At 38.4% G+C, this 27,188-nt stretch overlaps 1 protein-coding gene across 9 annotated transcripts in view; it reads right to left on the bottom strand.

Moving 5' to 3' along the window:
- Window positions 1-27,188, bottom strand: part of DLG2 (discs large MAGUK scaffold protein 2) — a 1,735,130-nt gene that overhangs the window by 766,661 nt on the left and 941,281 nt on the right. The window contains exon 1 of one of the 9 annotated variants that reach the window (XM_072969078.1): window positions 18,787-18,871. The exons of the other annotated variants lie outside the window; for them this stretch is intronic. Coding sequence (XP_072825179.1) covers window positions 18,787-18,814 — 28 coding nt within the window. The 5' untranslated portion in view covers window positions 18,815-18,871. Of the gene's footprint in view, window positions 1-18,786; window positions 18,872-27,188 lie in introns of those variants that run through there. 9 annotated transcript variants of the gene reach the window in all.

Genomic DNA, 27,188 nt, shown 5'->3' with positions numbered 1-27,188 from the left:
GTCTAGCACTTCATTGTCAACATAAAATTAAGGGTTTTCTGGGAAGTGTGCAATGTGTCTATCCATTCAATATGGAAAACATCTAAATATTTTAAAGTGTGTGTAATATGGGAAATACAAGTTATTATTTGAAAACTTCTAGGTGTTGTAAGTTTTGAGTTCAAGTGACTGAAGTGGTATGATGCTGTGACTTTTAAATTGTGTGAGTATTTCAAGTTGTGCATAAACTCTCCTTCTTGAGATACTTATACCCAAAAGTGCAAAAAGTTCAACAAAGAAATTGGTTATACAGAAAGAGAAAAATATTTCAACTTTCCCATTAAGAAAATAAATAGCCAGCTCTGGTCAATGTTTTGCTTTGTTGACTAGCCCGTAAAGCATCTCTGACAAAGAACCACGTCTAAGACATAGCAGGCCCATGTCTATGACATGGCTAGGTGTGTGGTGGAGCTTGCAAAAGATAAGGAAAAGACCCATTCCTGTCCCAAGAAAGTCCGCAAATGCCATGAAGATCAAATGTCAGAATTACAGTTATACGCCAGGCTGTGATTTTATGTCTACAATATGCTTTTGCCTTGCTTACACTTCAAGTATCTTTTCATTGTTTAACTTTACTCATAAGACCCAAGGGTATGTCTTACCTAAAAGCAACTCAAGCTATAATCATGGGTCTTCAGTCTGTTCTTCTATTCTTGAGTCAAGCCTCAACACAATTAGAAAGGCTGGCTGATTGTGTGACTGAAGCCTTGCCATCGTCCCCATTACAAAGCCCATGCACATGCGCTCTGAAACCAATTCCAGGGTAATCATCTTTTCTGTGAAAATGTCCTTCTCTTCTTGACAAAAATATCTCATTTGTTTCTTGGAGTTAATGCCACCCTCTTCAGCAATGCCTTACTGCTATTATTACAAGCAGGAAAAGAAAAATCTTCTAATCTCAATTTCTCAAATTCACCCAAAATACTTCAGACATTTTGTGTTATATACCTTTCTTATTCAGCCCTTTCAGCTAAAAAAGACTGAAAAACAGATTTGCGATTTGTATCTCTTACAGCTATACTCTAAGGTGTCTTCATTTGATACCATCTTAAGAGATTTAGAATCCAGCTATTCCTAACTTCCAACTCTCAACCAGAAATAACTGTGAGTCTGGAAAAAAAGAAGTTACTCTCATGTTCTACTTTTTGCCTACTGGTCCACTCATGTTACACTTTTCTGTCCTGCCATGGTCAAACACCGCATCATAACTACAAATGTGTATTAGAGACATATAATGAAAAACAGCTTTGCTGACAGATATGTATTCAATTTATCCTAGAGATACAGAATCCCAGTAGTAACAGGGGCTGGGAGGGGAGTACCACGAACATAGTTTGGATGGCCATGCCACTAATTACTGAGACTATAGATTATATCACATGAGATAAAAATCTTTAAAAATCTATCAGTCCAAAAGCACTCCAAACAAGAATGTATCTCTTCCATGTCTAATAATTTCCCATGTCGCCTACAAGGGGCAAACTAAAAGACTGGTCTAATAACAGTATACCTTCCACTGTTCTTTGGTTTACTATTTCTGTGTGTGTGTGTGTGTGCGCGCGTGTGCGCGTGCTGGTGAAGTAGGGAGGGTGAGTGGGAAAGCTGTTTTCAGTAGAGGTAGATAATAGAAAAGAGGGTAGCTATTTCTTTTAAATTTATAGATACCTAATTTATTAAAATGTAAAATCTATACATTATAGATTGCAATTATTTCAATACTCTATTTCCAGAAATGTCACGGTTTAGAAGAACCCATTCCTGGTTTCCAGAAAAAAGCAGAAAAGGAAAGAAAATCTCACAATAGAGGAGTATGTGATATGAGGTAAGAAAGAATGGAAAGGAGCAAAGTGGGAAAAGTAGGTGAAAATAAAAGTGGATGTCAGGTATTGGGAATAGAAATATTTAGAAATCATTTGCGTTGTTATTACAGAAATTGTCATTAATAATCATAGTAAATAAAGTAATTCTTGCTTCTGCTTAAATATGCATTCCAATTTATGCTCACACCATAAAAATTCCTGGATGACACTTTCAGACTCTCTGAGATTCCACTTTTCTCCCTGAAATATTTCATTTAGAGACAGAGTTTGCATGTACAAAAGGACATGCTTTAATTTCCATAGCTTTCACACAGACTAGGTCGTTGCTTCTAAAAGCATTTTGTGAAAGGATCTATCAGCTCCCTACTTGAACTTTATTTTTTGCAAATTATTAGAGACTACCATGGGATTTCTATAAGTAATGTTGCTGGAGGATTAATTTGGTAAGAATCTGCTAATATTTTGGAGGTTTCCTCAGCAAAGCCCAATGAAAACTGTACTTCATTATTTCTTTGTGCCATTTAAGGTTTGTAACTTGATTCGTTGTTAAATGAGATTTCAGGACTTGGATACTTCACACAGTTTTGTAAAGGAGAGACAAATATGAAATTACTAGCAAGCAAGGAAGTGGGAAAGAAAGGGAGAGAAAAACTGACTTTTGTTTTATTCCTGTTCTTCAACTGAACTGTCACAAAAATTCTGTCCCAAATCAGTAACAAAATGCTGAATTCAGATTTCTTGTACATGTACTATAAATGAAATCATATATGTGTATTGTTTTATATCCATCCTGTCCTTGAAACTGTTTGGTTCTTAATAATGAGTTTTGTTCACAATGGAACCAAATTTAAAGAGATTTAGAGGTGATTTATTTTCATAGCCCTCTCAGTGTAAGCATGACAATATAGTGTTTTCATTTTTTATGTATTCAAAATTTCCAAGACCACTGGATTTATCCCTCAGAATAATTTCACACATTTTCTTCTTTTAAATTAGTTAATGTGAAAAATAACCATCATTTTTGAAAACTTGTTTCTTTTTTGAATAAACATTTAGCCTTTATCAACAGAAATAAAATTGCACCTCAAAATTCCTGTTACAGAAATGCAGCTAGCTCCTCAAGGAACACCACATTCCACCCATGAACATTTTTAAACACTTACGATTATGCATGGGTTCACTTCAAATTCATGAGGTAACAACATGCAAATACTTATGTCTTGGAATGTTACAGTTAAAAATGCTTAAAGAAGCTGTTCAACTTGATTATGAGTTAGCAGTATCATTTAGGTATGGATGTTCAATATGAATATTCAGTGTGACACATTGTTTTTAGTATTGCCTTAAGTGGTACAATCATCCTTGGATGGCATATATACTATTGCATAATCCACCCCAATTACAAAGAAATGCTTCCCTGGATGTTTAACTGAGAATTATATGAGCCTTGCCATCCAGTTTTCTGATTAAGCAATACTCTCAGAGATTAACCTTAAAACCAGGCTAGTAGAGAGAAAAAAACCAAAAATAAAAATCAAAAAACCAAGGACTCCTATGGTAGCATAACTCACATGAATTCTCCCTAATAGAGTCCATGGGCCAACAATTATTTACTGAATGTCAGCTATATATACAGTCTGTTTTGTTCTGGACTACAAGATATAATAGTTGCCACCATTTATTGAATACCTACTCCAGACACTGTACTGGTAACTTTCTTCTATATGCTGGTGTGGGCAGGCCTGAATACCAGGCTAAAAAATCTAGAACTGATCCTGTAGACAGCTGGAAACCTTTAGGGTATTTGTTTTAGAGGGTCAGGGGAAAATGCATGAGTTTTAAGAACAGAGAAAGATAAATCTGGCAGCCATGTGCAAGGACAGTTAAAAGTTCAAGATCAGCAGCAAGGAGACTTGCCAGGTGGTAAACAGGAAGGACCTAAACTAGGGCAAATGTCAATGAAACATGAGGCCAGGGTTAAGATGAGAAGCACTGGGTTGAATTACACAATCTGATGAAAACCTAGTCTTAGAGATTCTGAGGAGAAGTTAAAGCTAAAAATGAAATTCCACTTTGGGGAATTTACTTCATAAATATATTTGTACTTACGTGAAGCAATAGGTCTGTATTAGTTGGAAATAATAGGTGGTGCTGTAGTAGCCACAAAATCTCAGGGGCCTAACACAACGACAGCCTATTTTGCAGTCACAGCACAGTCACATGCTAGTGGGGCGGCTCTCCTTCATCTTATAGTTCTCCCATCTGGAACATGTGATTTCCAACGGATCTTTACATGAGAAGAGAGTATTGGAAGGTTACACAGAAGAGGTTTAAGGTTCATGGCTGGAAATAGCTTATATTAAATCTATCCTTATCTCACTGGCTTTATCCCCATCCTAACCGCATACAAGGCTGGAAATTTAGAAGCACTCATATAGTCAGTGAACGTTCATGTTACCGGGTTTAGCTGTAAGAGCAAAAGATTAGTATAAATCAAATACTCTTCAACTGGGAACCAGTCACTAAATTATGCTACATTTATACACTGGAAAGTTCTAAAAACAAATACTGATATGTGAAGATCTTGAAGACACATCATTAAGTGAAAAAAAAATGAAGTGCAGACAAGTATGTGTAGCATACTGCTTTTAAGTGAAAAGGAGCAAATTTGAAATATTTGTTTGAATTCTGAAGAAACTCTAAAAGGATACATAAGAAATCAATGACAATGGTTACCCATTTAAAGAAGGGGTTGAATGGGTAAGACACCCTTCAAGATTCTCTCACATCATACACAAAAATAAACTCAAAATGGCTTAAAGACTTAAATATGAGATACCGTAAACCTCCCAGAAGAGAACATAGGCAAAACATTCTCTGATATAAATGTTCACTCTGTAACAGTGTTCTCCTAGGGCAGTCTACCGAGGCAACAGAAATAAAAGTAAAAATAAACAAATGGGACCTAATCAAACTTATAAGCTTTTGCACAGCAAAGGAAACTATAAATAAAATGAAAAGACAACCCACAGACTGGGAGAAAGTATCTGCAAACAATGACACTGACAAGGCATTAATTTCCAGAATATACAACCAGCTCATACAACTCAACAACAACAAAAAAACAACAACCTGATCAAAAAATGGGCAGAAGACTTAAACATTTCTCCAGTGAAGACATACAAATGGCCAACAGGCACATGAAAAAATTTTCAATATTGCTAATTATGAGAAATGCAAATCAAAACTACAATGAGATACCATCTCACATCAGTCAGAATGGCCATCATTAAAAAGTCCACAAATACTGGAGAGGAGAAAAGGGAACCCTCCTACAGTGTCGGTGGGAATGTAGTTTGGTGCAGCCCTTATGGAAAACAGTATGGACATTCCTTAAAAAAACTGAAAACACTTATTACCCTATGATCCAGCAATCTCACTTCTGGGCAAATATTTGGTGGAAACTCTAATTCAAAAAGATACATGTATCCCAATGTTTATAGCAGCACTATTTACAATAGCCAAGACATGAAGCAACCTAAATGCCCATCAACAGATGACTGGATAAAGTCACACACACACACACACTGGAATACCTCTCAGCCATAAAAAAGAATAAAACAATGCCATTTGCAGCAACATGGATGGAACTGAAGCTAGTCATACTAACTTAAGTAAGCCAGAAAAAGAAAGAAAAATACCATATGATATCACCTATACGTGGAATCTTAAAAAAAAAAAAAGGACACAAACTTATTTACAAAACAGAGACAGACTCACAGACATAGAAAACAAACTTATAGTCACCAAGAGGGGAAGGGGCAGAGAAGGGATAAACTGGGAGTTTGGGATTTGTGGATACTAACTACTATATATAAAATAGATAAACAACAAGTTAATTCTGTATAGCACAGAGAACTATATTCAATATCTTGTAGTAACCTATAATGAAAAAGAATATGAAAAGGAATGTATGTATGTATGTATGTATAACTGAATCACTATTGCTGTACACCAGAAATTAATACAACATTGTAAATTTACTGTACTGCAATTTAAAAAAAAGACAGCCTAATTTTATTTTTGCCCATAACCCAGTTCAAATGAATGGTTTTGGTATTTTACGTTAGTTTAACAAGAAGTATCAAACAATATATCTCTCACTATAACCTAATAACAAATGAATTCCAGCATAATTGTAAGGTAGCAAACTCCAAGACAAACCATCGGTGGAATGCCAGCAGAGATGCGGATTTGTCTGAGTACTTTCTGAGCATTTAATAGTGACTGCAGCTGGTTTGTATTCTTCTTAATGGAGGGCAAACAAAACTGGATGTGGATTATTTTTCCTTGAATTGTGTCTTTCTAAAAGCCCAACTTAAATTTAGCTTGGGATTTCCTGTTAATGCTTAAGAAAAAAGTCAAAGCAAGTTGTTTGCTGTTCACGGTTGGGTGTGTTAGAATTTGGCTCACCGTGGATTTTGCCTGCTCAGGGATAACAAGGAGAACCTTATGTACCATCTAAGTAGGTTTTTCATTTCATGAGAATCTCAGTGCATTTTTGGAAATGAGGGAAAAAACCCCATCTAGCCAGATATCCTGTCTGCATCTCAGCTTCCCTACCTCTGAAATAGGGACTGGGGTCTTTGTGAAGAATCAACGATGAGATAGCATGTCTATCAGAAATTCGTACACTCGCAAGTGCTAGTTATTATTTTTCTGGAAAGCTTTTCTTTGTGTCTTAAATTACACTAGGACCTCCTGTTAACCTGCTCCCATTGCACCCTGTGCCTCTTCTTCCAGGACTTAGATGTTTGTTTCTCCTCTCTCCAGCTAGCATGCAGTGCCTTACACAATATAGTATTCCAAGTGCCTACTGCAAAGCCAGGCATGTAGCTCGATAATTCATTATTGAACTGAATGAGTGATCAAGCATTCTTCACCCTCCCTGATTCACACTCTTACCCCATGGTCAGCAGTAACTACCAGAGCTCTACAGGGCAGAAGAATGTCTGGGAGATGAGTAAGCCAATATTCCTGAAGGACTAGGTTAATGTTTGTCTTTTAGGTTGATCATATCATATTTTACTAATTACAGGCACAATGTTATAAGAGATGTGATTTGTGCTGAAGTCAGATCCATTGTGTTCTATTCTTGTAATAATAAACTATTCACAAACATATATTGAATACTTAGTATGTGCTAGACATTGTTTTAGACAGTTACATTTAATCCTCTCAGCAACCTCATGGGATCAATTTTGTTCTCGTCTCATTTTACAGATGAAGAAACTGAGAAACAAGTAAAATATCTAGACCATGTTTACATGTTTGCATAGCTTCTGTTGTCAGAGCTAGGACATTGATTTGGGTGGTTTGGATCCAGAAGCCACATTCTCTGCTCCTCTGCTATAATTCCTTATAATAATAAACTGTTTTAACATCACGTTAAGTACACTTGAAAATATACAAACTAACAGCTTATTAAGTTAATTTGAAAATGGATATTTTAAATGATAATGAGTGTTGGTGCAAACAGGAAGGTTTTGGTACTTATGTGTTCTTGGTCCCAGTAAAAGATGATGTAAAATTTTTGTAAATAACAATATGCAGGATGTAATGTGTACTCTAAGAAAACAGCCAAAAATCATACAGTGTTGGTATTGAATCACTATTATCAGTGGTGCTGAAAACATTAATATCTTTGATCCATTAATCTCCATTCTGGGAGTTTGCTCAAAGGAATTAACAAAGAAATTACAAGGAAATACTTACATAGTATAAGACGTATACAAAATCACTTGTGTATTTATTTGCCTACTTTTCAGAAATATTCTTACTGGAAGAAAAAAATATATATATATAAATAAAATATATTTGTAGAAAACGTACATAAACACATATGTAAAGTTTAAGGAACAATTATTAAGAGCCTCCTCCCAAATACTCCCCTTTCTGAGTGCTTAGGGTAACTACCTGGCTTTTGTAATAATTATTTCCTTATTTTCCTTTACAGATTTTACCATCCTGCATTATTGGACACTATAATATAGTTTTACCTATTTTGAACTACAAAGAAACAGAATCACAAAAATCCTTAGGTGATTCGTCTCTTCAACTTACCATTACATTGTGATACTCAGCCATCTGCTTCATGTAGCAATAGTTTCATTAACAGTTAACGTAATGAGTGATATATTTGGCTTTCTAGCTACATTCTTATTTTTGCTTTTGACCTGTCCCACTTGTTTTATATTTCTTTTATTCTCATTTTTTTGCCATTTTGGATTTTTTTTTGAACTTTGTGATTTATTTTTTTCCTCTCTACTTTTATTTTAGTGGTGACTTTTGAAATTACAACATTTATACTTAACTTATTAAAATCTAACCTTGCTCAATATTTTTACTCTCCTACAAATATATTATTAATATACACAGATTATTAGTAAATTATTGTCTCTTATATTTAGACTTGGTCTTACTTTTTAATCCCAGGAAGCATTATTATTATTGTAAAGTATATGTTCATTTAGATTAACTCACATATATAGCATTTTGTTTGCCCTTCTTTTAGCAGCTCAGATTTTCTATCTAGAATCACTTTCCTTCTTTCTAGGAGGCTTTTTTTTTTTTTAAGGAAATCTTTAGTAAAGGCCTGCTGGTGGTAAGCTCAGGTTTATCTAAAATATCTTCATTTAGCCTTCATTTTAAAAAATTGATGGTAGGTACTGGGGAATGAATCCAGGACCTCAAGCACGCTAAGCATGAGCTCTACCACTGAGCTATATACCCTCTTCCCTTAGCCTTCATTTTTTAAAGATAACATTACAGAATGAGAGTTATTTTCTCAATATATGTTGTGATACACACTGTCTCTCCTCCCCAACTATTATGAAGATATCCTTTTATCTTTGGTGGTCTGCATTTCACCATGCAATATCTGGATATGAACGTTTAAAACTTTGTTTGGGATTTATGACTCTCCTTGAATCTGTATTATCTGTGCATATTATCAATTCCAGAAACTTCTTGGTCATTTATCTTTTCAAATATTGCCTCTGCCACATTCTACATATCCTCTCCTTCTGCAAGTCCTATTAGATACTGATCGGTCCGTCTCATCTCTCTCAGTATCTCTTAGCTTCTCATATTTCCCAACTCTTTGTCTCTCTGCATTCTGGATAATTTCTTTTCCTTCACTCGCTGTTTCTCCAGCTTTGTCTAATTCACTGCTATACTTCTCAACTCTGGCTTTAATTTTAACTTTGTTTTTTCAATTGAAGTTCTCCAATTTTTTTTTTCAAATCTGCTAGGACAGTATTTATAATTTCTCATACTATTTACTCAAGCTTGCCTTTAATTAATTTAAACAGTGAGTATTTTAAAATTTAATCTTACAGTTCCAATCTGAAGTCTTTGTTAGTTTCAATTTTCAAGTTCACTTGGTTCAGCAAATGCCTTCAGGGCAGAAGTGGCTTTAGTGCAACACCAACCCTTTGGGTCCCTGCCTTCACTTAGGTTCCTGGCCTGCTAATTGTTTACTATCTTGTTAGTTGTCTAGTATTTTTAAGAAATTTTATTTGATTGTTTTTTAATTTATTGTATCCAGTATTTTTAGTTGTGGTCATAGGGGAGAGATGGCTCAAATAACCCAAGCCAACATACTACTAGAAACCAAAATCCTTGTTTTGAATTGTTTAATCATTCAGCTGCCCAAGTGTAGTGGGCTAGACGAAGTAATATTTCATATGTCCTTCTCCTACAATCTTTATAGAACCATCACAGGGTATCAAACAGTAAGAAGGCTAATAAAAGACAAACTGTTCTAATATGAGCATATGGACCTGGAAATTAAGAGACCTGCCTGAATTTTTTTTTTGGCCACTGGCATTCTACCATGTGATGCTGGTAACATATTTAATTTACTTACTGCTTTAATTATCCCACTTGTAAACTACAATCAAAATATATTCTGTTTACAGTTTCATTTTTCCCATAAAAAATTCTCTCAGCTAAGTGAAGAGTTCCCAGGAAGGACTTTGAATAATTCAAAGTGCTACACTTACATGAGCTAAATATCTTCATAGCAGGTTTTCACGGCAAAAATGAGAAACATTAGCAGCAGAAGTCTTTAACCCTATCTCTTCAGAGAAAGTTCTCACAAAAGATGCTTTAGAACAAATAAACAAATGGTGGAACTGCACTGATTTATTTTTAATCGTAGGAAAGAAACATCCTGTACCAGACGACACAGTTGCCTTCCTCCATGGGCACTGACTGAGAACTCTTCTACTTAATTGTGACAAATTCACTTCAGTCCTGGACTTAATATTTTACTTGTTTTGCAACTGTCTTGTGATTTATGTGCATACATGAAGGAGAAAGCACACTTCACAGAAACTAGGGAGGGAAAAACCCTCAGTAAGCCGTTCTGCCTAAGAAGTACAACTGGGCCTTCTCCCCAGTGCAGACGAGAAGAGAGAGCTGGCGAAAACAGCTCTCTGGTGAGTCATCCGTACTGCCGCTGGGAGGACGGTCATCACACTCCGGCAGACTGGGCAGCTACCAGCCCCTACTCCCACAAGATGAAAACTCTTTACAGATTTTTGTGGACGACTACGACCAGGGACATTCCTGTCCTCACCCAATTCCTTTGTTTTGTGACAGCAGAACACCTTTTCTGAAGATGGCCTTAAGGTGGTTTGAATCAAAGAAAGTGTCCTGAAGGCAAGGGATGAAAGAGGTGTGATAGTAAATGTCACCTGTATTAATATCCTTCACACTGTTTTTACTAACCATTCACGTAACAGCAGTTATCATTTACTGACTGCATACATTGTCTCATTCTATCATCCTTCTAGTTAGGTAACTTCATTTCCAACTAACAAATGAGAAAACTCAGGACTAAAGAAAAAGACCTCAAAGAAGGCAAAGGCCAACAAAAGTAAAGGAAAATTTGTATTAAGGTTGATATGACTCCAAAGTCCTTGCTTTTAACTGTTACACACACTGCCTCTCTTCATTAAAGCTTCTTGAGGGAGATTTAGTTTTGAAATAGGAAAAAGGAATAGGACTTACACTGATGAATGATAAAATAATAATTTCATTATGAATTACAAAATTCTGTCTGGGACACTCATATGTGTTCACCAAATTGCTTTCCTTTTCCTGGATTTAAAAGATGATGACTTACACCAGCCTTGCTTGCAGTTAGATTGGTTCTATCGACTGACTGTTCTGTCCAGGGGGATGCGGGCAGAAACATTGTGGGCCAAGTCCAGCCCTTGCCATGGATCCTTTAAACAGTTCGCCAAGCCTTCTTTTTCTATTTTTTGACAATCTTAGAGGTCAAGTGATGAAAGCGGCAGTGACAAATGTGGAAGGAGTAGGGCTCTGTGGTCCAAAGCTCTATCATCACCAGCACAGGACACTGATGTGAGAGCTATAGGCCTGCATTCATTAAGTCACCACTGTTAAAAGAGTTAGCTGACACTGCCTCATACTATCTTTTAACCATGTGAAAGCATATTCAATAAAGCCACTAATGTTATGCTGACATTTTCAATTGCTTCTTTACTTTTAGGGACTCAGGCTTATTACTGGATTTTGCAAGTTGTAATAACTACTAGTCTAGTTTAGAAGAAAATGCTTTTGTCAGTGTATGAAAATTAACAATGGTTCTGTTTTCATCTGGGACAAATGAACCATAATTTGCTTTGATGCAAAAATCAATTATACATGAATTTTTTCCTCACAATGCTTTATTTTTATAACAATGAATTCTATCTAGGGAAAAACAGACTATGGGAATCCAAGTGATACTGCTACTTAAAATGGCTGAGGTCTGAAAGCTTTCCTTTTACTTTTGCTACAGTTTTCTTAACTAGATGACACACAGAGCTCTGGTGACATCTAACAAGAATTGAAAGGAATGTAACTGTGCCGGGGTAATCTTAGTGGATTCATCAGATCACCTGTAGAGGGAGTGTTGGCCAAGTGTTAACATTTGAAAGCTCTTAAAAAGGGAATGTGCGGATAGAATCAGAGGTATGGTAAAACAAGGAGGAAAGCAAAGGGCAAAAATGTCAAGGAACAGGAGAAAAAGAACACAGATACTAGCGGGACAATAAAGAGTCAGAGTAGAGCTCATGTTAGCAATCTAAGGGGATTTGGAAATAAGATTAATTATAACCTGCAAGCCAGGAAGGACTGCTGTTTCTTATCCTTTCTATCCTTCAAACCAGGTACCAATAGGAATGAGAATTTTTAAGGCCCCTAACCTTCATATAGATTTGCACTATATGTATTTGCAATCTATTTCCTTGTTGATTAAAATTTCTTTTCATATCTTCATATTAAGGATATGTTAAGCAGCCCAATGTAGTTGGTATTTCCAGACATTTTAGGTAGGGGCAAAGGCAAATTAAATAACCTGCAAACATTATTCATACTCAAGCAAGGGACAGAGCTGGCAGTGGGTTTACACAATTCTTATTGTGCAAAGGAAGAGTCTATATGATTAATGTTGTAACATCAGCTGCAATATTCTGGGTCAGCCCAATTTATGAAGCGCAATATGGGTTCTATACCCAGAATTACTGCTGACTCAAAACACTCTCAGTAAAGCAGCAGCTTAAAGAGCTGATTTTTGTTTTCTATTTAGACTCCTACAGTGAATTCATTTTCAGAACTCTATGACTCTTTCTCAGTTACAGCTTCACATTTTCACCTTTTAATGTGTATATTATATACTAAGAGTAAATTAGGGCTGGTGTGCCTAAGAAGGGAAGAATCACTAACAAATTACATTAACTGGGGCCTTAATTATGTCTCTCATGAGGGACTTACATTTCTTAGCTTAAACAAGAACCTGAGCCTTCCTCAGGCTGTTCACCACATGAAAACAGGGACTGAAAATGTCTGGAATGCCCTTCTCCCCTTTCGTGCCCTGACAGTGTTCTTCCTCCTGTACTCAAGCCTTAACCCTTCTAGAAGTCACCCCTGGCCTTCCCGGGGGGCTCCTTTCCAATCCAGACAATCCCTTTTCAGAGCTCAAATTGTACTCCATGCATCTGTCTCTCCTCTCCCTCTGGATGGTGGGCTCCTTGAGGGTAGGAGCCATGATAACATTTTCATCCTTTTTTGCACTCAATAAAAAGTTTACTCAGTGAATCAAAGTAAATGGGGAATCACTGTTTTTTGATTTGTAATTCTGCCAATGTCCAAGGTGCTTATCTTTGCTTGAACTTCAGCCGTATTGACAAACCTGAAACCTTCGCTCAACAGGTCTGGTCCACCCACTACCTTTAGCTTTATGCTCATCTATGGGTGCCACTTACCCTTGTTTGTCACTGTGTCCCCCACCAGAAATGTTGTGCTTCTGTGCCTCTCTAAGCAGCTCTGCTGTTTTCTTTACATGTGGTATATACTCAACAGCTCAGTCAATATGTGCTTGGAAATTCTGCTCTAGTCACCTATTTGGGAGACTCTAAATCAAATATGGCATCTTTGCAATACTTGAGGGGCTTATAAGTGGTTTGGGGAAGACAGAAAATTTACATATAAAAATATAAGGTCCAAATTATGGTACTATTATGAACCGTAATTTTTGACTTACTGATTGCTTTAAAATTTCAAAAGAAAAGCATTCACAGATACCATCATTATTCAGTACTCACTATCCCTTACAAGATATTAGCTCTATCTGAAGTAGGAGTAGTTCATAAAGGTAACAGGAAACTTACTGGCTAAATATGTTGCATTTCATCCCTATTTTACAGAAGAAGAAACAGAGGCTCACACAGATGAACCAGACCACACAGCTCCCTGGAAACGTAGAACCAAGTCTGGAAGCAAGGGCTGCTGGCTTAAGTCGAGTCCTCTTTTCACTTTGCTCCCATCCTGCTGACGTGTTAGGACCTCAGTAACAGTGAGTTTGTCTCTTATGCTTCTGTGTCCACTCTAACAAGAAAGCCTTCCTCTCCAAATCCTTGACCGATAGTTACCTTAGAAACTTGAGTATCACCACTGCTTTATCACCAAAACAGAAGACCAGAATTCAAAACTGTCTTCTTCTCTTTCATGTTAAAACTCTTTGGATTCTGTTAGCACATAGCTGCCCACATCAAAAAAAAAAAAAAAAAAAAAAAAAAAAACTAGGCAGTGGATTTTAGAGATTGTTTTTTTTTATGTGTGTGTTTAAAGATTTTCTCTCATATGTTGGTTATAGTCCTTATGTATATCTTTTTCTAAGGAACAAATGGTAGTCTGAGTAGCCAGAGTACGGAATTTGGATCAGTAACTTTGTCTCTGTCCCAACCACTACAGCATCATCACCACTGTCACCATCTCATCACCCTCCTTCTCCCCTCTTGTCTAACATGCTTAACATTCATGTGGCCCTTACCATGTGCCAAGCACACACAATTCTGTTTTCTGTTTTGTTTTTTTTCCCTTCATTTAATACTCATAACAGTCCTACCAGATTGGATTTTCTTTTCCATTTTATGGTTGAGAAAACTGAACCCTGGTGAGATTAAGTAATTTTCCTAAGGCCAGGCAGCAAGAAAGTTATTCGGTAGGTAATTCTGGTCAATCTGTCCCATGAGTAGCAATAAAAAGCTACACAGACCAGGATCAAGCATAGGAAATGCAAAAAACATTAGACTGTACGCTCTTCAAGGGCAGAGACTTACAGATCCTCCTATTATATGCTTCTAGGACACCCTGTACTTTCTTTTTCATGGAACTTATCATAATTTATAATTAGGTACTTATTTTTGTGCTATTTGTTTAATATCCTCCCTGCTATGCTATTCCTTCAGTGAGGACAAGTACAGGTTCTGCTTTGCTTACTTCTGTTTGTCCAGCGCTTAGCACAGTGCCTGGTGGGTGGCAGGGACTCTATAAATAGCTGTTGAACAGATGAATCTCCTCTGGCCTCCGTTTAAGTGGCTTCATTGAGGATTTATTTGGTACTCTCCATTAATATTTTAATACTCACTATAAACATCTATTGAGCTCATTTCCAGCAGGAGAAAAAAAAAAAAGGACACTGGACCCAGATCTGGCCTTAATCTTTATGCTTACCAATGGGTCACTGTAAGTGGTGACCCAAGAAAACTTAACCACTATAGTCTAGCTGTAGGTATACTTCTGAAGAGGACTAAGTCATCTTCATAGCAGCTATCTTTCATCTGCATGTTTGGAATGTCTGAAGCAGATGAACTTTCATACGGTACAGACACTAATATGAATTTTTAATAGCATAAATGGCACCTTTCTAAGGAGTAGCCTATACACCTTGAAAATTGTGTTCCAGAAGTCCAAATGAAAACCTGTCCTCCTTTTTTCCTAGTATGTTGGAGTTTTCAGATAAGCCTTTCCTCTCTGTGGTCCAACAGCTTAACCAAAAACTCAATTCTTTGAACATAATTTCTACCCAAAGAAATTTTGCAAAAATGGAAGAGGGAGCGAAAAAAAAAAAAAAACTTTAATGTGGGCTTAAGACATAATAAATGTTATTATGTCAGCCTAGCCAGAAGACTAGTATTTTAAGAGGGATAAAACATATCTAAGTTATCCCTCTTAATCCTCCACCACAGCAGGGAAGTTCTGGGGCAGTTACTGATAAAGAACAAGCTCAAGGTCACTGCATGATTAGAAGTCAGAGCTTGACTTTGACTTCAGGTTTGAATACAAAGCCCACGTTCTTTCCTCTGTATCAGTGGTTCTCAGATTTTGGTGTGATGAGAATTACCTGGAGGGACTGTTAAATCACAAAAGGCTGAGCACCACTCCCAGGGTTCCTGACTCAGTGTATGTCTAGGGTATGCCCGGTCATTTGCGTTTTTAATAAGTTCCTCGTTTTGCTAGTCTGGGGGCCATATTTTAAAATCACTTTATACAGTGCAGATGTAGCACCTTTTTGTGACAATCACACACACCATCACCAGTTACTCAGAGATTCTAATGAAGAACTCGCCAATATGTGACCCAGCTTTTTTTGTCTATCAACCTTTATTATCTAGCATAACTTTCCCCTCTGTTGGCCAATGATGTATGTTTAGAGGTTCACAGATCTGGTGCAATGACAGTTCGAATTTTCACAGTGAAGAACTTCTCTAGGGCTGATGATATTATGACTGTCTTTGGGCCTCACTGTCACACACATCAACTCACTTGACCCTTACAACTCTCTGACGTAGGCAAGGCAGGTACTAGTATCTTCATTTTACAGATGGGAAATCTAAGACTGAGAGACACTGAGTGAAAAAAATAGATTTTATCTCTAATAAGTAATAGAGATAGAATAAAAAAGAAATTTGAATTTAAGTCCAGGGCCTTTGTCCACTAGTGGCACAGCCTTCCCACTAGACTCATTTCAAGATGAGACTTTCACTTTTTAAGAACTGGCAATATAAAACTGCATCACAGACCTTGTTATGTATTTTATGTGTCTTAGCATAAGCTTTATGTAACAGAAAGGAAGAAATTCCTTCCTACCACAACTATTTTTTTCTAGAGCATGCAGTACTATAATGTTCTCAGTCTGTTTTTTCTTTAAACATCTAATATTTCACCATTCTCAAATTCATTTTTCAGAAGAAATCCTCTGTTGGTTGGAATTGAACAGATGGTTCAGTTGATTGCTAATAGGACATGGAGATAATTGTTAGTAGGTTAACACTTAAAACCCAGTTCATTTGGGAGTCACCCAAAAACTGTGACAGTAGTGACACAGCTATTCCTGGCAAGTGGGCAAGATGTCATATAGCTATCAGTCTGTATTCCAGGACACCACGTGTATAATCTACCTCAAAGGTTTGCACTGAAGACCAAGTAAAATGAGGTGTTGACAATGCTATGAAGTCTTCAAACCTCTTCCATGTTGTCTAGCAGCCCATCAGTTGCCTACTTCCTGTTCATTTTACCTCCATAATATTTTCTACATCCTTTCCATTCCCACTGCCATCACCCTCATTCAAGAACTGACTGGCTCCAGCCAACTGTTTTCTGCTACACTCCTCATCATTCTCATCCCCTCAAACCTCTATTTTTTCCAGTCCACTTTCAATGACTCCTGTTTACTTATACAATAAAATTTAAATAGTGCAATACCCAAACATTTCCACCCTGACTTCTACTATTTAGTCTATTTCCCACTCGTGTAATTCAGGCATCTGTTCCATGCTCCAGCCAGAATTACTGGCTTCCTGTTCCCCATACATCCCCTTTGCTTTCACATCTCCCTGACCTTTCTCATGTTGGTCTTCTGTTGAAAATGTCCTTAATGACTCACAACTCCCATTCCGACATGCCTGAATCCTATTCCTTCTTCAAAGCTCAGGTCCAAAGGCACCTATTTCCACTAATACTTTAACCTTCTCAGAGGAAGTAAGCTTGGTCTTTTGAATTTTTATTGTATTATTTCTACATCCCTTTTACTTTTCCCATCCCACTTCCTTCTGCCTCACTTCAATCCTCAAATACAAAATTTTCTCAAACTTTCCTGTGTTCATAATATTTATTGACTTTCCATCACGCTGGGGCAGAAAAGCAAAATCCTTGATGTGGCTTATAGCGTTCTATATGATATGGTCTTTGTCTACTGTTCTAGTTTAACTTTCCCTTGCTGCTTTCGTCCACACTGGTCTTCTTTTAATTTTTTGATGAGACATGCCTTTCCTGTTTCAGAGCCTCCAAATATTCAGTTCCCTCTACCTAGACTTCTCCCCATCTCCATCTCTCCTTATCTAGTTCATTTTATTCAGCATTTAGAGTTCAACTCAAATATCACCTCTTTGAGGAAGCTTCTCTTACTGCCTAAGCAAAGCTTACACCCCAACATACTCTTTCGTTGTAGCACCTATCGCAAACAGTGCTTGTGTCCTCAACTACTGCATAATTTCTATGAGGTCAGGGACTTAGGTTTGTCTTACTTCCTATTGGATCCACAGTAGCTATTGGGCAAATATTCATTAAATGACTTAACTATAAATAGGTAGAACATAAATTAGACATATGTGTATTAAATTCTTCAAAGTTTGGTTTTGCCTGATTTCCCATCTCCCTGACCAGACTGTAAACTCTTTGATTTAGTTCTGTACTCTCAACAACCCCACCTTCTATAGCTAGCTAGTAGGTGCAAAGGAAATATGTGAGGAACAAGAGAATAAATGAATGAAGTTGGAAAAAATGCAAATGAACAGACTGATGAAAAATAAAGAAGTAATCTAACTTCTCACATCATTTTCAAATCCTCATACCTTTTAGAATCTTTTTAACATTTCTAGATATGAAAAATAACCAAATGGTAAACCAAATGTTACCATTCACTTTTCATAAACCAAATCACTTGGTACTTACTGGGTGTTGATGTTTGTTGAGAAATAAAGAAAAAAAGGAAGGGAACAGAAACACTATTCTATTATGGAAAAGATGTGGTATTGGTATATGATGCCCAAGTTCAGAGGGATCTTTATTCTTGTAACAACAATGCCTGGTGTGTGTGGGGGAGAAGGAGGGCAGGGATTTACAAATAGGGACAGCAAAGGACAAAATGGATGAGAACAGTCCTTGGAAGAAAGAAACAATTGTTTCCAGTATGTTTCAGTTACAAAAGGAAATCTGATTCATTTGTTTTATGTTGGTAAGTTTTCAGTTTAGTGACATCAGGAATGACCTGTAGCTGCAGTGTCTCTTCAACAGGTAGGCTGTGACACCTTCACCCTATTTCCTTTCTTGAATGCCAGTCAGCCCCTAGGAGACCAGACTCCACATACTCACAGATCCTTCACTTTCTATTATCTCTGCCTGACATGCTCTCTGCGTGACCTTGGGCAAATCACTTCTGCCTTCTGCAAAATGAAGTGTCCAGTCTGGTCTCTAGAGTTCCTTTAATGTCAAATATTCTATGACTGCATACCTTTTCTTGCTGTAGGTTTTTGGTCCATGGCTGCTGGTGCCTTGATTTCACTCAATGCTTAGTGTCTCCTCTCTGCCAGGGAGTGTTCTCAGTGCTAGGGATGTAAGGGGAAAACAGTGATCTTACATGACAAAAGCTTTGTCCCCATAGAGCTACCTTCTAATGGGAGGAGATAGAAAACAAAAAAAGTAAAATATGTGGTATGGTAGACACTAGAGAGCACTAAAGAGAAGGGGAAAAAAAAAGCCAGGAAGGGAGACTGGGAACGTGGTGAGGGTGATATTGAAAAAGTAGCCAGAGAAGGTTTCATTGCAAGAGTGATATTTAAAGAAAGACTCAATCCTGTTCCCCAGTTGTCTGCCCATGACTCCTAGCAAGGCTTATGACAGTCTGCTGCAGCTTTGTGGGCCCCTTGCTTCTGTCCCTGAAGTCTGATGTTTCTGCTCATCTCTGTTGCTACAGCCTTGGTTCCATCACTGTTGTCTCTTGCCTGGACCATGAGTAACGGCCTCCTTCTTGGTCTCACTTTATCACCTTCTTCGTACTCCACCTCACCCCTTCTCTGCCAAGAATGTTATCTTCCTTATCAATTCTAGTGCACTTGCTTTCTGAAAATTCCCCATTTACTTTCTTCACTGATCTCTGACAACACCCCTCTCAGCTATCACCACACTTAATTCCTTACTCCCTGAATATGTCCATTCCATGCCTACACACAAAGCCAGTTCCCTTGCCCAGTCTGCCCTTCCCCTACCTTTCCACCTGGCAAACCACTACCTGCCCATCCAGGCTCTGTCCAAACAGTGCTTCCGTGGGGACATGGTCCTCACTTCCTCTGGACGGAATTGGCTTCTAACTCCTCAGCACTGTCTGTGCCTTGCACGCACCTCTCTGCTGCTTTTATCACACTGTATTGTAATTTTACATTTTCCTGTTCCTAGCTAACCTTCCTGAGAGCATTACTTATTCCTGCATGCTTTGAACTTAGGATATTCTCAAAGAAGTTGATGAGGACAGAGAGATTGAGGGGAGAGGAGAGGGCGGGGAAGGGAGGAAAGGAGACTGTTGGTCACAAACAAGCAGCTGAAAGATAGGAGGAATCACTGCTTCCTCAAAGCTGCGATTAGAAGAGACCTCACAGTATCCCAAACTCTAAAACTGGAGGCTTCAGCATTAACCTCCTTTCTATTAGTCCAGCTCTGCCCTTTTGTCCCAGTTCTTCTAACTGGGCTTCTGCAACTCAGTCCCCACCTGGTGGCCCAGTTCTGAGAACTCGCCTTCTGTCTTGCTCCTCTCCGCTGCCTCTCCCTCTTGGAGACCTGCCCAATATGTCAGGCTCACCAGACCTGGAACTCTCTTGCTCTTGTGTATCCCCCTCCCCCTTCTCCCTTTTTAATCTCTGCCCTGCCCGTGAACCCAGGCAGGTGGCCAGGACCCTGCTAATCCCTGACAGACTTCCATGCTTCTGACTCCTGAGCATTCCACGCTCCTGGGCTCCCTCTTTGCCTTCCACTGCCTGCCTGCTGTGGCCACGGTCCCCCCTATCCCCCTTGCCATCTGACTATTTAGATGACCACCTGCTCTCCAAGGCTATACCCTTCGGATTCTGTGCTCTGCCTGTTCAACTGGCCTGCTTCCCCAAAACCTCTGGACCTCGGTCTGTTTTTTTTTTTTTTTGGTTTTGTTTTTCTTTTTTTCCTCTTTTCTTTTCCTTCTGCTTCTAGATCCTGGGCCCACCCAGATTTGCCTTGCTTCCCGCCCTGCTCTGTTGGACTGGACACACTTAATAGAGAAGGATGGTCTTGAGGATTTCAAGTCTACTTTAAGAAACCTAACAGTATTTGAATACTGGAGAGCCATATTTAAAGCTCTAGCCCAACAGTCTCACTTTACAGATAAGGACATTGAAGCCCAAAAGTGGAAGTGACTTTCCCAAGGCTGCACAGACTGCCTGCAGCTGAACCACAGCTAAAGTTCAGGCTTCCAGTGTCACAGCCAAGAAGCACTCTTTTCACTATACTCTATCACCCTTGCAGACACGCCTTTCAAAGATTAGAGTTCTATAAAATAAGGATCTCACAATCACTTGCAGGCACCTCAAAGAAGATGCTAACCTACAGCCAGAGCTTTTTCAAGCTGAACAGACTGAATTTGATTAATCTAATCTTCAAGGACATTGAAGTACGTAAAGAACCAGGAAGAGACAGTAGCTTTAATTTATTCCAAATAGGATAACATCTGTGAATTCCTCTTCTGGGTGCCAATAAGCTTGGAGAAGAGGATCTAGGGATCCGGAACAATTAATCAATTAAGAAAAGGAAAGAAGTCAGAAAATGGTAAATAACAAATCATCCAATGGGACATAAATGGCATTCCGCAGGACACATTCCTGAGACCAATGCCTTTAAAACCAGTTTAACCTGTGTCCTAGACGACGACATGGAACACAGGCCAAATATGTCTGTCTAATCAAGTGACGAGTGGCACATAATTAACACAACTGACTAGCCCTTACTGGGGATTCAGGGATGCATTAAATAAGACTTTCATCATAGTAAGTTTAGAATCAAGTAGGGAGGATGGCTGTGCACACAAATTATTATCACTTAATGCATGCAAAAAGTGTGGTATAAGCAAGAATGCAATTGAATTGCTGCTAAAGAAGTGACTTCTCTCACCAAGGTGGACTAGCGGGAGTATCATGGGAACAGGGGCATCTGAGATATCAGAGGTGGCCTGACCAAATGGGCCAAATTGGAACCCTGAGAGTTATCGTGGATGCCAGCTTTGTTTCACCTCCTGTATCCAGGCACTGGTCAGGTCTGTCAATTTTAATGCCTAAACTATCTCGCAAACCAGCTTTTCCTCTGTGCTGCTACCTTGGTTCAGGGCCTTGTCATTTCTCAGTAGATGTCCGAAGCAAGGTCCTGGCTGATCTTAAGTCTACAGTCTCACCTTCCTTCAATTCATCCTCCACACTGCTGACAGAATGATCTCACTGCTAATCTGATCACGTCACTCTGGAGTTTAAAATCCTCTGATGACTCACCATTTGTAAGGCGTTCCTGCTTTCTGCTCAGGTCCTTCCATCCCTTTCCTTGCACATTATGTTCCAGCAATATTATTGCCTGCACTTCCCCTAAAAAGCCTTTTTCTTTTATATCTCCATGATTCTTCCCTGGGCCCTCTTCCATTCTCTGCAAACCAGAGCATTAATCAGAGTGCATGATTCATAGAACAGCCATTCAGGCCATAATACCCAAAGCAATCTACAGCTTTAATGCAATCCCTATCAAATTACCCAGGACATTTTTCACAGAACTAGAACAAATAATCCTAAAATTTATATGGACTCAAACAAGACCCAGAATTGCCAAAGCAGTACTGAAGAAAAACAACAAAGCTGGAGGAATAACCCTCCCAGACTTCAGACAACACTAGAGCTATAGTAATCAAAACAGTGTGGTATTGGCACAAAAACAGATGTATAGATCAATGGAACAGAATAAAGAGCCCAGAAATAAACTCACACACCTGCAGTCAATTAATCTTCGGCAAAGGAGGCAAGAAAATAACAATGGAGAAAAGACCGTCTCTTTGGCAAGTGGTTAGGAAAGCTGGACAGCTGCATGTAAATCAGTGAAGTTAGAACAATCCCTCACATCATTCACAAAAATAAACTCAAAATGGCTTAAAGACTTAAACATAAGACAAGATACTATAAACCTTATAGAAGAAATCAGAGGCAAAATGTTCTTTGACATAAATCTTAGCAATGTTCTCCTAGGGCAGTCTACCAAGGCAATAAAAATAAAAGGAAAAATAAACAAATGGGACCTAATTAAATTTATAAGCTTTTGCACAGCAAAGGAATGGGAGAAAATATCTGCAAACAATGCAACTGACAAGGGCTTAATTTCCAGGATATACAAACAGCTCATACAATCAATGACAAAAAAAAAAAATCCAAAAAAGGGCAGAAGACTTAAACATTTCTTCAATGAAGACATACAAATACCCAAAAGGCACATGAAAAAATGCTCAATATCACTTATTATCAGAGAAATGCAAATCAAAACTACAATGAGGTATCACCTCACACTGGTCAGAATGGCCACCATTAAAAAGTCCACAAATGATAAATGCTGGAGAGGAGAAAAGGGAACCCTCCAACACTGTTGGTGGGAATGTAGTTTGGTGCAGCCGTTATGGAAAACAGTATGAAGATTCCTTAAAAAACTGAAAATAGACTTACCCTATGATCCAGCAATCCCACTCTTGGGCATATATATACAGAGGAAACTCTAATTCGAAAAGATATATGCATCCCAATGTTCATAGCAGCACTATTCACAGTAGCCAAGACATGGAAACTATCTAAAGGTCCACAGATAGATGAGCGGATAAACAAGTTGTATATTCCATACAATGGAGTACTAGCAGCCTTAAAAAAGAATAAAATAATGCCATTTGCAACAACATGAATGGACCTATAGATGGTCATACTAAGTGAAAACAAAGAGAAAGAAAAATACCGTATCGTATCACGTATGTGGAATCTTAAAAAAAAAAAAGACACAAATGAACTAATCTACAAAACAGAAGCAGACTTATAGAAAACAAACTTATGGTTACCAAAGGAGAAAGGGACTGGAGAGGGTGGAGGAATAAATTGGGAGTTTGGGATTTGCAGATACTACTATATACAAAATAGATAAATAAGGTCCTACTGTATAACACAGAGAACTATATTCAATATCCTGTAATAGTCTATAATGAAAAAGAATATGAAAAGGAATATATATGTATAACTGAATCACTATGCTGTACACCAGAAATTAACACAACTTTGTAAACTGACTATACTTCAATAAAAAAAAAAAATAGAACAGCCATTCAGCAATGGGGAGGAATCAGTCGCTGCAGGACTTAGAAGGGCCCTCTATGTCAGTGTTTCTCTCTCCTCCACAGAATTTTCCGGGCCACATCGCTCTACCTTAATATCAAGTGTACAGTCTCAACCTTTTTGTGTTTCCTTTGGTGAAGCCCTTTTATGAAGTAAAAGTGAAATTGTTGGTAGGGAAATCGTAAGGGCCAGTTACAGGGAAGTGAACAGGATAATAAAGGAAAGTAACACTCCTCAAGTACATACAATGTGTTTCACACATACATATTCTATTTTCTATGTGCACCATGTCTACTCTTTACAACAAATTTGCAATCTTTGTTTCAGTTTAAAGAGAAGGAAAATAAGACTTCACAAACTGATTGCTTCGCCAATGCCACTTAACGAGGGAGGACTAAGGATCATTTAGTGAGGTTCCTAACCCAAATCTCTTCTCTTTCTACCTCCTTATCAGTGCCAGCTTTGAAGCCACATCCCCAAATTGCTTTCTGAACCACTCAAGATAAACATGTTGAATTTAGTTTTAACGCAATCAATCTTCTCTCCCTGATTCTCTGAAAACTGCGTATTGTACATGTGTTACACCTCCTCCCTCTGCTCACCAGGATGTTCAGAGGCAAACACAGAGTACGGACCATACAAGCAGACCACAGCTTTTCTTTCTGCACCAGAGAATTCGAATTGTGTCTTGGTAGATCTTTCAAGTAACCTGAGAGGTTAGTTAATGTGGTGCTATCTGTTTATAGACCAGAAAAAGGAGACCAGAAAAATCATACAGTACACAAGTGGCAGAGACTAGACTGGAAACTCCCAAGTTGGAAGCACCCATTTCCTGAGTCCTGGTGGCTGAGCACTCTCACATGTTGCTTTTGTTAATCCTCACAAAAACCCTGTGAGTTAGGTACTGTTAAACTCTATTTTATAAAAGGAAACAGTGAGAATGAGAGGAGGTTAAGTGACTCAATCCAAGTCATGTGGCTGGTTAGTGGTGGCGCATCAGGGATTCAAACCCACGCCTTCCATCATGGAGGTGCTGGCTTCAACCCCCGCACCTCATGAACATTTCAAGTTCCATTTTCAAATATCCACGGACCAAAAGGAGGGGTTTTTGCCAGAGATGGGAGCCTTGTGACTGAAAAGTTGCTCAATTTAGATGGATCCTTTGGCAGCTCACTCCAAACAGGACAGAAGACGCCAAACAACGACTCCACTATGTGAACCATCATTTCTCTCAAACGTTTAAACTTTAAGGATTTTTTTCTCCTAAGAGCTTATGTATATCATAGTAAAGTTCTTTAGAATGTTGCTCCTATTATTTTCCTTATAGAAAGCCATTTTCTTGCGTCTTTGTACTTAAAAATAGTGAGTACTGACTTCTAAAAATAAAATCAAATAAATGCATACCCTTGGTTCCATTTACGTATGAAAACCAGAGCTATGCAGTAAAAAGGCAGAAAACACAGCTCTTTAATAATCAAGAGTAGAATCGCACCATGTAGAAAAATAAAATATTGGCAGACCTCCAAACATGGAGCAAGACCCTGTTAAAGATCACTGACTTTTATTTCTATCATTTAGAAGACTCCAAGGGCAAAAACAGAAACATGAAATGCTTATTCTAAAAATTCTTGACAAAATATCCGTTGAGAAATTAATATTTATCACGTTTTCAGTGTTCCTGACACAACAGCCCCTTACATGCTGATGTTCATGAATACAAATCTGCTGGCTCTGTGGACATACATCATAGTTTCAGAAAATAACAAGGTAGACAGATACCGTCTTACGACTACTAGAGCTAGAAATCTACCCAAAATGGACAACATTTATGACAAATAAAATTGAAATCAATGGACCATATGGATCTCAGTTATACGCTGATTCAGTTAATTACAATGAGAAAATAGACAGTGACTCTCTCACCATTTAGGATAAATTAGAAAACATCTGTGATGTGCTTTTTCTTATTCACTCTCAGATTAGAGTGGAGGAAATAAATAAAAGGTGGGTGGATGGAGAATCTTGGGTTGGCTAGGGGTGCAGAGAGCTTAAGATCATGTTCAACAGCTCTGAACTAAGCATCCACAGTATTACAGTGCCACAAAGCACACAGTGCCACATTTCATGTATCACTATTATGCCACAATTGTTTAATATTTCCTTTACATAATTTTAAAGGCCTCAGTAAGTATCAATGAACAAACTATAGACTGGTTTTGGAAACATTTTTGCACTTTTTTTTTTTCCTGGCTGAGTCATTCTTTTGTTCAACAAAACCTGAAAATGCCAGATATCGTGTACTTGAACTTACAAGTTCAAGACAGACAAGTAGAATTTCCACAGCACTGACATAAAGTTTAGATGTAAGTGCTATCACGGAGGAAGGTGTGAATTTCTGTTTCTGCATCTGCAATCTCTAGCACCCTATAGCGGGGTCCAGCTAAAGGCTCGGGGTCCCAAACCTTGCGTCAGAAAATTGTCATCAAATGAAGGGATGTTTAGTCTTTAGAAACCTCTTTCCTGCCTTGACTCAGGGCTCTGAATGTTCCCCCTCTCCCTGCTTCTCGCCTGTGTCATGGCTGAGCTTTGTTCAGCCCTTCTCTGTTTTTCTTTCCCCATCTTTCCCCCTAGTTCCTATTGGTTTTATCTTTTTTAATCTAATAAAATAGCAAGATCTCTTAAAAAAAAAACTTTGTTCCATAAAAGGTGACAACAATATTTATGGCTGCAGTGGTGATGGTAATAGTGATGATGATGGTGACATCACCATGAACTGAGACCTCACTGTACACCAGACACTGCATAATGAGTTAAGTGTCCATTTAACTCTCAGAATAACCTGAAGAAGTAATTGTTATTAATCTTCATTTTAGATGAAGCAACCTAGGCTGCTGAAGTTAAGAGAATTGCCTGACGTAGTACAGACACTAACTGACAAAGTTAAGGGAAAAAACAGATTCCAGTTCAACAGGGACATACAACAGAGTGTTTTCAACTGCCTCAGGCCCCATGCAACAGAGCTGGGTACCAGCCATCCTTCCAAACTGACTGCTCTGAGTTTGCTCTGTCACCACCTGAAGACCTGCCCCAGGAGAAGCCCCATGGTTTTAAGATTTAGTTTACCAATCATTCTCCTCCACTCCAGTTCCCAGCATTTCCCTCTAGTGACCTCTGTCCAAGGACTGGAGTTCCATGCCGGAAGCACAGCCCAGCATGTGGGGTCAACAGGCTACCTCCAAGATAATAACTTCTGGAACTCACCCTCCTCTGTCTAAGGTTTCTCCTTGTCTAGGCTCTTTGAAGACTAGAAGTAAGTCTTTTAATCTCCACTAACTGACACAGTGCCTGACATTAAGTCCTGATGAATGCGTGCCCTTAGCAGGCTCAGAGGTCACTGCCTCCTTAACTGGATCTGCTTCCTGCTGTCAGATGTCTTAGTCCTGGATCCACTCTCCCATGCAAGACCCTCAGGCCTGGCTCAGTCCTCTGTCTCTCC

This window comes from Vicugna pacos, chromosome 10, assembly GCF_048564905.1.
Source record: "Vicugna pacos chromosome 10, VicPac4, whole genome shotgun sequence".
Taxonomy (NCBI): Eukaryota; Metazoa; Chordata; class Mammalia; order Artiodactyla; family Camelidae; genus Vicugna; species Vicugna pacos.
Note: the sequence above shows the minus strand (reverse complement) of the source record. Positions and strands in the feature narration are given on the sequence as shown.